At 48.7% G+C, this 15,922-nt stretch overlaps 1 protein-coding gene across 4 annotated transcripts in view; it reads right to left on the bottom strand.

Annotated features, from left to right (window-relative positions):
• Window positions 1-15,922, bottom strand: part of Jade1 (jade family PHD finger 1) — a 57,093-nt gene that overhangs the window by 22,677 nt on the left and 18,494 nt on the right. For all 4 annotated transcript variants that reach the window (XM_052730606.1, XM_052730605.1, XM_052730608.1 and 1 more), the window contains exons 3-5: window positions 6,564-6,649; window positions 3,767-3,924; window positions 1,714-1,901 (exon numbers count right to left, since the gene is read on the bottom strand). In XM_052730606.1, coding sequence (XP_052586566.1) covers window positions 1,714-1,901; window positions 3,767-3,924; window positions 6,564-6,649 — 432 coding nt within the window. The remainder of the gene's footprint in view (window positions 1-1,713; window positions 1,902-3,766; window positions 3,925-6,563; window positions 6,650-15,922) is intronic.

The following is a 15,922-nucleotide window of genomic DNA, read 5'->3' as shown; positions in this document are numbered from 1 at the left end:
CACCGTCACATTCTCAAGTTTTAAAACTTTGGAGATGAGCTGGGAAGCAGTTCAGAGCATTTGCTGTTCTTTCAGAGAACCCGAGTTCAGTACTCAAACCAACGTAGGGCAGTTCACGACTACATGGAACTCCCACTCCGCGGGATCCAACACCCTCTTCTGAACCCCTAAGAAGCACTCACACGCACTCATACCTATATGTGCACACACACAGATCAATCTTTTCTGTAAGGGAGAACATACTGAGGACGCACAGTGGTAAGCACTGCACACATTCGGGACACAACTAATCAAAATTATGAAATGTTTGCACAGGGCGCTGTTCACCCAGTGCCTCCTAACTTGTGGATACACCTAACTTCTCTTTGCCTTCTAATGAACCTTTATCATAAAAAGGTCAGTAGCAGCTGAGACAAACATCTTTAAACTGGTGTTAATTTGTATCAAAGGAAATGATTTGTTCTGTTAGCTTATCTTACCTAATGCCCTAGCCAAGGGAGTGCTTACGATTTAAACCACGGCAAAGCCAGTCTTTCAGTTGAGTCTTTGGATAGGGCCCTGGACTAGACGGACAGCTACAGCCCGCCAAATGCTTCACACTGTCTTTTGAGTGGTTTTATACGGACAGTATAAAGCATCTGAAACTTCCACAATGGCATAATTATACCACTCAGATATATACCACACATAATAGATCATTCAGATATATATACCACACACAATATACCACTCATTTATATACTACATATAACACTCAGATATATAAACCACACATAATACACCACTCAGATATATATATACCACACATAATATACTACTCAGATATATATCACACATAATAGACCACTCAGATATGTACATCACACACAATATACCACTCAGATATGTACATCACACATAATATGCCATTCCCCAGAGCGTTCTAAACAGATTTTAAAATGACTCCAGGCTTGCTACTGTTCTGACCACTAATATTTAAAGCAGGGAACAAGAGCAGGAACATCTACTCAGTCAACACGTCTAATAACTAACGAGTAGAAAATACCGACATTCCCAGCTCAATCAGTCAGTCCCATTCACTGGCTGGTGAGCTCAACAGCAGGACAAGCTGCTATCGGAGTCCAGGCTGGGGCAGGCTCCATGGGAACACAAACTTCAACGAGCAAAACACACGTGACTCTTCACTATGTGCTGGAGTACAAATGGCCCATGCCATCACTTCCCGACCCTGCTTCCACAACAGTAAGGTAGTCTTTCACACTGAGTCCACAGTGTGTCAAGGTAAACATTCAAGACAAACCTTCAGAACAACCTTGGGAAAGAAAGGCTGGAATGTGAGGAGACCTATGTACCATCCCATATGAAATGTCAGTCCAACCAGGAGAGAGCCCTTCCAAGTCTGGGCTAAAGCCAGCAGAGAGTAAAGAGCTAAAATCAAGAGGGAGTGGGTGGGCCAGGAATCCAGTCAGTGCAGCCAAAACAAGCCTGGCTTCCACCCCGGGGAGCCATTCCTCGTCAGCCCACTACTGCTCAAGAAGCCCCAAGTAGACTCTGCATCTCATCACACGTGCCAAAGCCAGATAATACAGTCTCCAAAGAGCTGGGATTCTGTGACTGGGTGGGCTTCAACCTCTCACAGGACTCATGAGAGTCTCTATGGACAGACACAGCTCTTTCTTCAATGTGAGTTAATGTAATAACACATAATCTCACCCATCTCCTTAAATTCTTCATTGGTTAATTCCAGCCACGCAGCATCCATATCATTGAGGTCATAGCGACATACGCTGTCCGCCAGTGTCCGGAGATCAACATAGCCCAACTCTGGAGGCTCAGAGCCAGATGATGCGATGTACTTCTTGGGCCTGATGAACATGAGAGATTTCTCTTCAGACACAACCCTGTTTAACAAGAAAACAAGTAGCCAGATTACCCTTTCTGCCATGTACAAGAAGTTTCAGCGGCCAGGTACAACTTCCTCCTCCAATCCTCAAGCCCAGACCACCCCTACGCTCATAAAGACTATGAACCCAGATACCAACAACACCCTCAGCTAGAATCTTTAAAGGCCCCAGCACCAGAACAGAAGCAGATGCTGCAGCCTTCAAAAGCTGCTTCCTCCCCAGCACATGACCCGACCCTACCACCATCCACGTTTCCAAAACCCGTGGTATTCCATAGTTGGTGTCTAAATCCCTTTCCACTAATCAGGCATGCTCACTGCCCCCGGAAGTTGTCAGAACCAGACAGACCTTGCTAAGCAGAGTTCTCAGGAACAGAGATGGCATGAACAGCCACAAGCTAGGTGTGTACAACACATGGCTGCAGACCACAGGAGACACCTCTGAACTCTCACCTCCCAAGAAGACTGAGCGAAAAGGGTGGGTTGTTGCCATTGCTAAGAGCCAGAGCCCATACTCCATGACCTATGACCCTAGAAGAACTCTTCTTCCAACACTCTCTCACAATCTGTTAACACCTGGAGAAGTGCTTTCCAACTTCACCCTAGCCAAACTGATGGGCAGTGCCAAAAAGCACACCAGCTCCAGGGAGGAGCCAAGGGTTCTGGCCATGAGAGGCTGAGGTCACAGTACTTCCACAGCAGCTTTCCATCATGGGCACTCACGCCAGCAGGGTGCCCAGAGTTTAGAGGTTTTACACCTGCAACTGACGGGATGAACTTATCTGTGGGACAGAGATGGGCAAGCTGAAGGGATTTATTTCTCCTCCGTGAGCGAGAACAGGTGTCGAGTGAAAAGCTCCTGTCTATCAAGGCATTTCCATCCTGACTCGCCACTACACAGAACCATCCAGCACAGGCTTCCTAGACTCACAGCCTGCCAGTGTTGGTCAAAGGGGACTAGATACACCCTGCACTCCATGAGCCCTGCTTCACGGGCCAAGACCCACATCTAAAGGTGATTCCTGGTGGTGGCCTATGCCTGCCCAGCCACAGTGGACGGTAATATAAATTGAACACCCGCCAGCATTCCATACACCTCACATATCCCCAAAGGATGACACTCAAATCAGCCAAGTGTCTAGAGAGACATGGAGTAAGGGTCAGGAGGTGAATTTAGTCCATACTTGTCCATGGTAAAAGAGGCTATTTCACACCGGCAGGAGCCAGCGGACACCAGGGCAGCAAAGCCAGATGTGCCAGCAGAGCTACTGGGCACTCCAACCTCTCAAAGGACACACTATATATATCAAAAGGCTACCAGAGGAAAAAAAGTACCAACACACCACAGCCCATCTAAGCGGAATATCAAGGAGGACATGCCGTGAGCGGTGAGGGATGTGGCAGAAGATGAAGGGAAGCACCAGCCTCCAGAAAGAGCCTGTCCACAGCACAACTAGCCAAACAAAACCCTCATCTAAGATGCTGTCCAGCAGGTCTCCTCATCCCTGTCATCTCCTAAAACACAGCCACTGCAGGCCTGCGAAGTCCCAAGGCCACCACTGCTCCCACAAAGCCACTCTGAGTCCCAGGGAATGCATAGAGGGAAACAGCCCCAGCCAGCCATTCCCTAAAATCCTCGGGCCTTCTAATCTCCAGAAAGAGAGCAATGCCTCCCGTGAAGTCAGAAGCCCGCTGCCCTGACTCACCATCCCCAGTGCTTGAAGTGTTCCTACCACATTTCTGGTCAGGGCTCAGGTCATCACACTACTAACTAAAGACCTGTCTCCTCTCAGCCTCCTGGTTTGCTGGGAGGAAAAAGCAGTGGTGGGTAGAGAAGCATGTGTCTCCTCAGGGTATCTCTACCTGGCCACGGGCTGTGGGATGGTCCCTGGGCTCACAGGCACCTGGACTCCTTTCTCCCATTCCTGTCTCCAGGGATCTGCCAGCACGTAGTACTCATCGGGGTTCAGTTGGTAGGAGTCATGCAACTTCATGGCAGTGATCAGGTCAGTCCTAAACACCTGGGAAGAAGAGAGGGACATGGATATTTGATATCTGCAGTCGTTACAGAGCACTGGCAGCTGCAAGGTAACCATGGAGCTGCCCATAACAAGGTCACTGTATCAACACAGAGTACGTCAGTCCTATTACAGAAACCCTTCCTTCCCGACACTCCTCTCCCTCGCCAGGGCCTGGGGTGTATCCAGCTCCCTCAGTCAACACAAGCAGAGGCAGCAGTGACTGTATCAACACAACTGTTCCCCTCTTTAAGACCTCTCAATTCACCAAGGGCTGCTGGAAATCCTTCAGGGAATGATGACGAGTCACTCAGGGGTGCTCTTTGGAGTCCATGTTTAAAAACAAAACTTCATTAGCCAATTAACCTCAAGGCAAGGCCTAGAACCACCTGGTAGAGGTCACTTACTATCTTCTAAACTAACCTGCCAGCCAGCCCACACTCTCAAGTGCTAGCTAGCATTCAGGGCAGGTGGCTAGTGAGAGCAAGGTCCACGTTTGCTAACACCAGGCAAAAAGGCAGGCCTGCAAACATCTGGAGTAAAGCCACAGGTCACTATGGTACCCAGTCAGAGGATGCGGAGGGAAGCCACAGGTCACTATGGTACCCAGTCAGAGGATGCCCTATCATCTACCCAGGAAGCAGTGTCTGTGGAGAGACAGAACCCTGTCTTCACTGCAGTCAGGATTCAACGCACGTGTCCATCCACCAAGAAAGCACTCAGCCCACCCTAAGACAGAGCAAAGGAAAGGACAGTGAGGAAGGGCGGCCCCCGCCTCTGCTCCTCTGTGGACTCGTGGGCACTCGGCATCCACATCAACAAGGCTGACCATCAGTACAGCACATCCCGTCTGGCAGCCAGGGCTGCTCAGCTGCTTCCCTCTCCAACCTTATCCTCAGCCACTCATCTGAGGGTGCACCAGGAAGCCCTGACCTTGGCGTGAGCAGGCCCTGCCGTACATCAGGCACAGCATGAGCCTGAATCTGTAGGCTGTCCTCCATGTACACAGCCAAGGGCTCACCCCTCACTCAGGACAGGAAGCTTTCTGGTGCTGCTAAGCACGGGTCACACTGCACGCCTGCTGGCTTTTCAGGCTGACAGTCTCTTTGACAAACCTTGTCTTAGGAAAACGTGAGGTAGGGTCTCAATAAAGAAGTCCACTCCTCTGGTTGTCATTTTTCAATACTGGCCTCCCCCCAGGATGTCACTCCTAACTTCTACAGGCCCATCAAGCAACACCCCGGCTATGTACGGTATGCAAAGATCACAGGACGTAAGGTCCCAAGACACAGAGCCCCTGGACCTGAGACAAGCCTAGTACCACCCACCCCAAGGGAAAGGTCTTCAAGGCCAAAGCCAAGAGTCCATACCCTCACAAAGCAAGTCTGGGAAAACAGAGTCCAGCTAAGCTGTACAAAGAAAAAACATGCAAATTTGCCAAAAGAAATGAGACTGGGAAAGGAGATGAGAAAAGGCACCTTCATTCCTACAGACCTGGGAGAGGCTCTGGCCCAGAGCTCAGGTGCCGGAGCAGACAAGGGCAGAGGAACTGGTGACCCGAGTGCTGTACACAGGCCAAGCGAGCACAGTGCGGCCTGCTGCTCGGAGGACTCCGTCACATTCCTAGGCTGAAGTAACAGCCATACAGTATGGACATCAAAAAGATCCAGTTGCAATTACAGGGGCAACTCAGGATTTAATAAGAGAAGTAAATAAATACAGCAGCAGAGATGTTCCAATGCTATAAAAATGAAGTGAGCACTGAGGGCCGGAATGGGCACAAGGCCCACGGCATCTCCCACATCCGCCCACAGAACTGATCCTAGAACAGGCCTCTACCATCACCAAGAAACTCCTCTGTGTCTGAGGGCAGCCCGGGAGGGGCCCTGAGAAACACCTGTCACTGTGCGGCCATCACACCATAAGCCAACTGAGGTCATCCCACAAACGACGAGCTAGATGCCAACAGCAGTTTCCCACAACTCTCCCCTGAAGACCGATGACAGGCTGACACACCGGAATTTGACTCCTCAGAGTCTAGTGAAGGTTGTAGAGAAAACAGACCTCAGGATGTCGGGACCCCAACGAACTAAGGCCAGCAGGGAGAGACCTCTAAAAACAGTTTTAGCAGGGAAAATGAACAACAAAATGTGGGGCACCAGGGAAACATAAAATGTGAAACAAATTGGGAAAGAGGGGGAAAGCCTAAGCATAATTCCCAAAACAAAACTTCCAGAATTACATTGGGTTGTTGCCAAATAAGCCACAGATTCAGGGCTAAACTAACTTGAGGCTGGCAAGGACTTGGCAGTAGCTGAACCCGCTCACCTCCTGGCCAGAGGAAAAGTTGGTGGAAGCCAGCGAAGATGGAAGAGGAAAGGAAAAAAAATACAATTAATAATAATAGCTAACATTCACTGCTTTGCATGTATGAGCCTACATGTGTTAGCCCACTTATTCCGCTGGAGACTCCAAAGAGACACGCATCTGCTTCTCACCATCTTCCTGGGGTATAAAGTGGGGCACAGAGGTTAAGTAATTTGCCCAGACCTGCACAGCATGAGGCAGACACGTGGCAGCAGGTATGCATGCACACATACGTACAGCACACATGAGCAAGGCAAGCAAGCATTCCAAAGTACCTCAGAAGGCTTTGGATCTTCATGTCTAGAGCAGGTGCTTCTCCCGTGCTGGGACCGAGACTGCTGGGACCACGTCGTTGACAAGCCTATGGAAACAAAGGGCCAAACAGGAACCATTAAAAAAGCACGCAGGAGCCGGGCGGTGGTGGCGCATGCCTTTAATCCCAGCACTCGGGAGGCAGAGGCAGGCGGATCTTTGTGAGTTCGAGGCCAGCCTGGTCTACAGAGCGAGATCCAGGAAAGGCGCAAAGCTACACAGAGAAACTCTGTCTTGAAAAACCAAAAAAAAAAAACAAAACAAAAAAAAACCACGCAAGGTCCGTGTTCCAGTAGTGAGGCGCTAGTTGCCGAAGCATGAGGACCTGCGTCCAGATCCCCAGCACTCAAGGAAAAAGCTGCCGTGGTGGTGTGTGCAAGCAGGTCCAGCCAGCAAGGCCGGCTGGAACGCTGAGCTTCAGGCTTAGTGAAGGATCTTGCCTCAAAAGTAAGGTGGAAAGCAGAGGAAGCCATCCCATCATCAACCTCTAGTCTCCACACTGTCCACACAGGTGAGCATATCCTCACATGTATGCACACACACAGCACACATACAAGGAAAAACTGTGCAGGTCAAGGAGGTGTAGGAGGGGGGTTCTACCCCCACAATAAACCTCCAGTGACAACCTGCAATGCCGTCTCCTGGCCCTCACAGTTCCTTCCTGTCATTTCCAAACACACCTAAGGCAGTCAGTCACAGCAGGTTCCTTCCTGTGTGCGGGGTGCTCTGCCTCATGTACAGCACACAAGAGAGAGCCCCACAGCACGCTCCAGAGGTGGGGGCTATACCACACTGGTACAGCAAACTAGCAAACAATCCCTAAGTCTTCAGCAAAGTGTCCAATGCCAGGATCACTGGGCTCAAGCTAAGGCCATGCCCAAAACATAAAAAAAAAGTCTCCACAAGACCTAGAAATTTAGCATTCCCTAAAGAGCAGAGAACCTCCACAGCTTTAACATCATCTACTGCGCCTCTCTCCGGAAATGCTCCAACCCCCTCCAATGGCTTCTGGAAACCCAGGATTCCTAAGTGCCACCCAGACTGAGCAGACTGAGTATTCTGGGGGCCTGAAACTTCTCTGTAACACTGAGAGCTCCTCCTGCCTGAAATACCCACACTGCCTTCCTTCCCAGGGTCCTTCTTATCTGGGTTTCTCCATTTCCAAACAGCTCCTATGTAGCTGAGTCTCTAACCAGAAGACCCAGGCAAGCCTGTGAGAGCTACCTTCTTAGACTAAGTTCCCTCTGGACTCACTGCAGACCCAGTATCACCCTGGTGGTACACATCAACTTCTCAATCAGTCTAAGGTCTGCCAACTCTGCAACATAAAAACCAAGTCCAGGCTCCGCCTGAACTACTTCGATCTCTTCTATCCCTCCTGAGACGAGTCCACCACCTTTTCTACTTGAGATCAGAAACCCACAAGTTATCTGGACTGTCCTCCTTCCTGCTCAGAACACAGCCAGTCAATGGCCAAGTCCTAAGCCAACCTTCCAATGCCTCAGAACACTAGCTCCTCGGGCCCACCCCGCCACTGCCACTGCTTCCTACTTGTCTGTCAGGTGGACAAGCACAGTGGCCTCTCCTCCGTGGGCACACACTGCAGCCAGAACAGAAACAGCGATCCCAGCCTCCTCCACTTTCTGCCTAACTCTGATAACTCCTTTCAGCCTTCTGTCTGTAACTCCAACATCCAGGCACAGAACATCTATCTACCTTATCATTTCTCAGAAACTGGCAAAACCCCACAATGTTCAAAAACAAAAGCCGAAGAAGGCCACCATTTTACCAGCAAAATCACCTGTCACGCAAGCCCTTATCGCCGCAGAATCGACAGGCACAGAGCCAGATTTCGGACAGGTCCTGCACATTTGCCTCTCATCCAGTTCTTAATGCCCACAACCAACAGAGATTGTGGGCTCTGGCAAGGAAGGCCTCCAACTGCTACCCTTGAGTAGCAGTTGGAGGCCCTTTATTAAGGCATCTAGCTGTTGTCACTTCTGTGGAATGAAAGTCCTTATAGGTGACTTATGACACTCCTGTGACTGTTCAGAAGACTCTCTGGTTGAGCAGGAAGTGGGGAGGGCTGGTGGGTAGCCTAGTGCACAGTGCTTACCTAGCATTCTCCAGGCCCTAGGCTCCAGTCCCAACTCCACAGCAATAATGGTCCTCAGATTCAAAATGAATGGAACACACACACACACACACACACACACACACACACACACACACACACACACAAAACAGTGTGAGCACACTGGCAATGAGGCAGACTGCAGAAATTCTAAGTCTGCTCATCACAGAGAAAGAAGTGCCTGGGTGGTTGTTCCTCAAGTCCACAGAGGACTCCCTGTGGGCCAGGGCCTTCCTCTAGCATATGGATTCTTACTCCTTCCCACCCACAACCCTAAGTATATACAGGTATATAAAATAGGCATAAAAAAAGTCAAACATTTACCAACTATAAACTAAAGAAATTCAGCTTAAAAACACCCATTAGTATACATCTTTTTCTCTATTTATTGACTAAAGCAAATTTGCATACTAATAAAATGAATGTGCTACTTTTTATGTAAAGAATTTTGGTTGAATATTTGGTATGCCGCAACACTGAGAATCTACATTTTCAGTTTGATCAATATTTTGATTTTTGTTCTTTCCCTTTCTTTTATTTTTCTGTCATTGCACATTTAAAAACCTTTTACTGTTGCCAAATGTTTCATGGCCGCACATTCAGTTCCTTGTGGGGTGACAACTTACTGATTAGGGGCTGGAGAGATGGCTCAGGGGTTAAGAACACTTGATGTTCTTGCAGGACCCAGATTCAATTCCCAGCACCCACATGATGGGTCATAACCATCTGGAACTCCAGTTCCAGGGGCTTTGATGTCCTCTTCTCACAGGCATACATGTAGTACACAGACAATAACCATACAAATAAAATAAACACTTAAAAAAAGAAAAACATTTTAAAGAACCACGATTCACTGTTTAGGAAGTCACACCCTAGTAGGTCCACAGACTGTAAAGAGGGGAGCACATGTATTCGTGGGATTCCTAGAAGGTCCAAGAGATGGGCAGAGACTGATGGTCCCTTCAGCTGTTCTGAGTGGTTCTGGGGTGGAGCCCAGGCCCCGCATGTGGGGCAAGTACTTGAGCCCAGCCTAAACCCTTGACTTTAAATGACTCTGGAAAGAGTTCTACATCGGGAATAGAACAAAAGCAAAAGCTTTAAAAAGAATCATTCCTTTGTTGTACTTTAAACATGGTTGTAAGACAGGAAGTGAAGAGTCCCTAGGCTTCCAGAGTTGAAGCAGATGAACTATTTGTCCATTCTTGGGTTTCATGGTCCTAAGTGTCTTCTCGGGATGTAGGGACCCCTCCCAAGCCATCCAAGCTTCCACTGACGTTTGTCATTGTGTGGGCTCAGAACGCAATGATACCAGGAAACTTTGAAAATCTGCTTGTACCACATTTTATTTTAAAACAGACACCCAAGGCTGCTACAAGCCTGGTACCCCATATTAACAAGAAGTAACTCCAGCCTGATACTCCATTTTAAGCAGTTGGACCCTCTTACTGTATCTGGTGTCAGACAATATCATACAAGAATGAGAACAAGAAATATACTATCCTATAAAACTTATTTGCAGAAGGGAAGACTGAAAAATAATTTAATTCAAATTATCAGTGACACAATATTTTCAGTAGCTCACAATACAACATACAATACAACTAAAAACCAGTAGTTCTCACCCCTCGTCAAGGAAACACCTCTTTGCAACAGAGACCACGACAGAAAACCACAACCAATCAAAATGCAGAGCTGTGGAGCCCAGTCCTAACTGATAAATCCACAATTCCAGCACCTAAGTCTCAGGGAACACTGTAGGAAAGAGGGCAGAGATGGTAGGAGAGAGGGCAGAGACGGTAGGAGAGAGGGCAGAGACGGTAGGAGAGAGGGCAGAGACGGTAGGAGAGAGGGCAGAGACGGTAGGAGAGAGGGCAGAGACGGTAGGAGCCAGAGGACCAGGGAGTTCGCTCTGAGATTGTCTCCTGTGTCACATGACAATCTAAACATGAGCTGAACAAGGACAAGAGACATGTCAAAGTGGATGGGGAAAGAGCAGGAGGCCTCACCCCCAGACGAGGATTTGCAGGTAACTAGGGAATTTATAGAGCAGTAGAAACAGCTTCCCCAGCGAAGAGCATACCAACTGAGAATCCTATACCAAATGGTCAGCCCTGCAAACATCATACAGAGAAGTTGATATTATAAAGACTGAGCAGGTTATGTTTGTACACTTAGAAATGTGCACGCGCGCACACACACACACACACACACACACACACACACACACACACACACACGAACAATAAAGAAAAGGAGGCCACGAATTTGAAAGGCAGCGGGGAGCAGGGGTACATGGGCAGGTTGGAGGAAAGACAAGGGAAAGGACAAATGATGTAAATATATTATGATCCCCAAAAATAAAAATAAATAAACCCAGAAACAACCTAAAAACCCACCACCAGACTGTAAAGGGATAAATAAATTATGACACATCCCTTCAATGAAACACTAGCCAGCAATAAAAAGGAACACATTATAAGCAGATGGGTGAGAAACACTTGCTTCACGTACCACGGATAAATACTGAAATAATTACACAGAGTGAAAGGAGCCAGAGCAGGAAAAGGTACATCGCACTGATGTGAAGTCCAGGAAAAGGAAGTCTAATCTATACTGACAGCAGATCAGTGGCTGCCTGGGGCAGAGTTGGAGGGACAGATTATTTTGATTTTGATGACATAATTCATGTAAACATGGCTAAACCTCTCTAAAGTACACACTTAAAATATGTGCAGCTTGCTGTATATAAATTACCCATCAGGGAACTATGAGAAGGCAATCACCACTAACACAGCACACCACTCTCAGTAAGAAAGACTCCAGCCACCTTCCACACAGACATCCTGGACTTGGCTGGGGACCCCAGTGAACCTCCCTGCCCCAGTATCTCTGCTTGAGGCCTCTTCCTTCTGACCTTCCTGTTCAACACAAGTCGCTGTTTCACAGACAGAGAATATGCAAGCACAAGGCACAGAGTTTTTAAGAGCCCAACTCAGTCTATTCACATACATACAGAGAGAGAGAGAGAGAGAGAGAGAGAGAGAGAGAGAGAGAGAGAGAGAGAACAAGCATATCCTCAGTAAATAGATTTTTGAAAAGCAGATAAATGTTCTACTTAAAGTGTCATTCAGGAGAAGCACTGGGTGTTGCTCTACGGAAACTATCACAGAAAGCCTAGAGCTGAAATGGTAGGTGCAGGGACACACTCCTGTTTGACCTAATACAAAGATGTTTCTGATCTCCCAGAAAATGAGACACCATTTGGCAGCAGGTCCTGAGGAACGCCTGTCCATCCACCACTTTCTGAAAGTCAAAAGGACTCAAGCCACTACCTGGCTAGTATTACAGCAGCAGCCTCCCCTGTGCCCTCCAGGCCTGGGGTGGGTTTGATGATACCTGATGAAGGTATCATCAGGACGCTCCTACAATACCCCCAAAGCAACAGCAGCTCTGGAGCTGGGTATGTGGTACTCTGCTGTCCTAGCAACACGGGACTAAAGCAGGAGGGTCTGAAGCTCCAGGCCAGCTTGGATGGGGTAGCAAGACTCAGTCTCAAAAACCTAGAAAGAGTAATAGTAATTATTACATTCCTCACTAATTAAATGGTTATGGCATAAAATACTTTTCAGAAGAGGGCGTGTCAACCAGGAAATGAGAAGTCTCAAAGTCTGCAGGTAACTCATGCTACAGCCAAGACAGGGCATTTGCCAAACCCTGCAGTGACCTCGCTGAGCCGGTGTTCAACAGCTGACCGCTGAAACATCTTCACCCCTACCATCACAGCACTGGGGAGATGCGGTCAGGAGGATCAGGAGTTCAAGGTCATCTTCCTTACACACAGAGTTTGAGGGCAGCATGAGACCCAGTCTCAAAAGAAAGACACAGTAAGTCAACTTTGGTTCCCTTTTCTGCTTGCCTTCAGCAAGAAGTAAAATGATCTTGACAATAACATCTAAAATGATGGCCACTCCCTGGTAAGTAAGTGATTCCTAAAGCTAAGTCCTCTCTATTGGCAAATCTGACTTAAAATCTCTATGTGCACACTGTCCAAGTAAAAACAGTCTTGTTAGACTATCTCAGACACTGAAAAGAATGGGAGGGAGAGTTTGTCTTTTTCACTATCCCCAGCTTCCACCAGGACAGAACATTTGGGGCCAGCACAGTTACAAAAGGCTCCAAGATCACAGCAGGCAGTGGGCCCTGCCCAGGCAGGCACCAAGCCCCTTCTGCTCCTGCCAGACACCGCCAGCACACCCCTTTGAAACATTAAAAATAGCCCTGCTGGCCTGCCCTAGAGATAAAATAAGGGGAAAGCCTCAGGAGTAATCTAATGCACATTGCATGCCAGCCCCCAGTTTTAGATCAGTTGCGTGTAATAAGCTGTTCTGGCTGTGAGTTAGGCCCTACCACCACCACCAAAAATAAAAGGTAGCAGAAGATTACACTGTGCAAGAAAGGTTCTGGAACCAGAGACTCTGTTCACACCACCGTAAAACAGACTATTAAAAAAAAGCCCTCCCCACCAACCCAATGGTGACTCTCCATGTCCGAGACATGCTTCTGCCCTTACACGTAAAACAACTTAACATGGAACACAGGTCTAGTAATAATACTGATGCCATGGGCCAGAGTCACGGCATCAGGCTGCAGACCTAGCACCCTGTCCGGGACAAATAAAGCAATGGCCACATAAATTCTCAACTGAAATTACACAACCGCATCAGATCAACCTGTTGTCCATGCTGGGAGGAGACCCTAACACCTGCCACAGCTCCTGCAGGCAACCTCCATCATCCAATCTATCCCCACCTTCTGAAAAGCAGGTTTGACAGTACTCCTTAAATAGTGTTTAACTTTTCTAACTTTTATAGGGAAAATACGTAAGGATATAGATCAGAACTACAGTTAGCCTCAGACAACCAATAATATTCCTACCCAAAAGGGAACATTTTATTCTAATTAGTCTTTGCAGATAGACTGAAATCTTTAGAAATAAGGAAGCTATCTGGTGGACCCTATTCCCACCTTTGTCAGGATCCTACGGACCAAGGACCCTGGGGGAAGCAGGAAGTTAAGGCCTTGCTTCCCTGGGCCACACCCAGGCACAGGGTATAACTTCAGACTTTGGCTGGGTTACCAGTCCCAAGAGCCCAGCAATTACAGACACTGCCTACAAACTCCCAGCACTATTCCATCCAACTGCAGGGATGGGCCTCCAGGGTGGCTGGAGGAAGACCAACAACCCTTCCAGCCATCCCCAACTGTAAATACCACACTGCTATTCCCCTGGGCCAGGCCAGAACACCAAGCGACGGGCTCCAGACTCAGAAGCCAGCAGCAGACCCCAGCTATGCCTGCGGCTGGTGCTGTGGCCCCATGCTGACGTCTGCAGCTGCCTCTCCTCCACTTGGACATCCTGCCAAAATCCCAGTCAGGCCTGCAGGCTGGAGAGGCTGGGAGGTGGCCACTGCACAGACCCTTGCTGTAAACAAGACTCAGGACATGGAAAGCTATCACAGGTGTGGACCTCCCTGCAAGAGCACAAGATGCCACTACCACCCCCAGGCCCCTGAGTGTACACAAGGGGAGGGGGCCCAATGCAATGGATGGCTTAGTGGCAGAGGAATATATCATGAACTAGCTGCTAGGGCAAGCGGGAAGAGGAGTCCATGGCTGAACTGTGCAGATACTGCCGTAGGACCTGGCATTTAGGAAGAGCTACTCACTTCCTCACCACTATCACCATTCACCACAATTACCAAGTCACCAAGCCTGACCAGGCAGTCATAAAGCACCACCAGCTACCACACATTCTGTACTGAACCAACTGCATGGCAAAAGTACAGGCGACCGAGCAAGTGTCATTTCCATTCCCCACAACCACCATCAGAGTCCCGTGTGCAGCCAAGAGCTGTGCTTGATACCATTCTACCTAACCTCCCAGAGAACAGACAGGAACACAGCAAGAGGAAGAAAGTGGCCCGTCCCAGCCAAGGTTCGGGCATGGACATTTCTGAGTGTGTGTGTGTGTGTGTGTGTGTGTGTGTGTGTGTGTGTGTGTGTACATGCACAGACACCTGCCACAGCACACGTGTGGAGGTCAGAGGGCAAGGTGCAGGGATGGGTGAGGTCTCCATTCAGGTCCGAGTGATGGAACATGGGCTGCCAACCTTGGCAGCAAACGTCTCGACCACTCTGCCAGCCCTGGACACACTTGCAGGGGGTTTTCTAAACGTAAAAAGACCAACTTTTGAGAAAAAAAAAAGCTTCAGGACAAAATCGTGTACAAAAGGAGACAGGGGCAGTTTAGGGCACTTTGATAGGTGTCACAGACAGTCAAAGAAAAAAAACACCAAACTTCTGCCAGAAAAGTAAAAAGCAGGAGTTAAGGGCCTCACACCCAACTTGGTGTTCCCAAGCTCACACAGGTGGTTTTATCTGCCTGCATGTATGGTGGAAACCTCAATGGCCCCCTAGGAAATAAGAGAAAAACCCTCCTTCGGAGACAACTTCCTACCCTCCCCTGATTCCCACTTCCCCTTCACAGTAGCTCCCTTGAGTCTCTCACCCAGCTGTCAGTCACATCTGGCCACAGCTCGCCTCCACACACCCCCACCATCACTCTCGCTCGGTTCTATACCACTGCTCCACGTCTTCCCACAGCTACAGCCACAGTTCGGACAGACAGCCAAAATCTGCATGGCTGACTCAGGTTTGTAGCGCTCCCACCTTGTCCATGGCTATCCACGTGGCCCCCACAGCAGCATAACCAAGCTCATGCTGACCGCCTGAGACATCAGGCAGCCAAACAACCCTATGTACCCACAGCTTTTCATCCCTGGGACCTGCCCAAACATCGCCTCCTGCCTGGTTCTTCCCAGATCTCCTCTCTTGAGTTCCTACATACCACTTCTACAGCACGTCATGATAGCTGTGTTCACATCAGAGCTGTTCTTAATGTCTGAGGCAAAGTGCCTAGAAAGCAGGCCTGGCTCCCTTCCCACCTCACAGTACAGCAAGCTTTCTTTCAAGGCTTCCAGAGTTTAATGTGTAATGTCAAACCTAAGCTAATGGGCTAGAGTGCAGGCACTGAGCTAGGTACAAAATTCCCTTCTGCAGTCTGCAGGGAGCGCTTCTCTCGGCAGTCTGTTAGCTCCTCAACACAGACACCGTGTGACATTTATTTTG

Source organism: Peromyscus californicus, unplaced genomic scaffold (assembly GCF_007827085.1).
Source record: "Peromyscus californicus insignis strain IS unplaced genomic scaffold, ASM782708v3 Scaffold_9__1_contigs__length_137607984, whole genome shotgun sequence".
NCBI lineage: Eukaryota > Metazoa > Chordata > Mammalia > Rodentia > Cricetidae > Peromyscus > Peromyscus californicus.
Note: the sequence above shows the minus strand (reverse complement) of the source record. Positions and strands in the feature narration are given on the sequence as shown.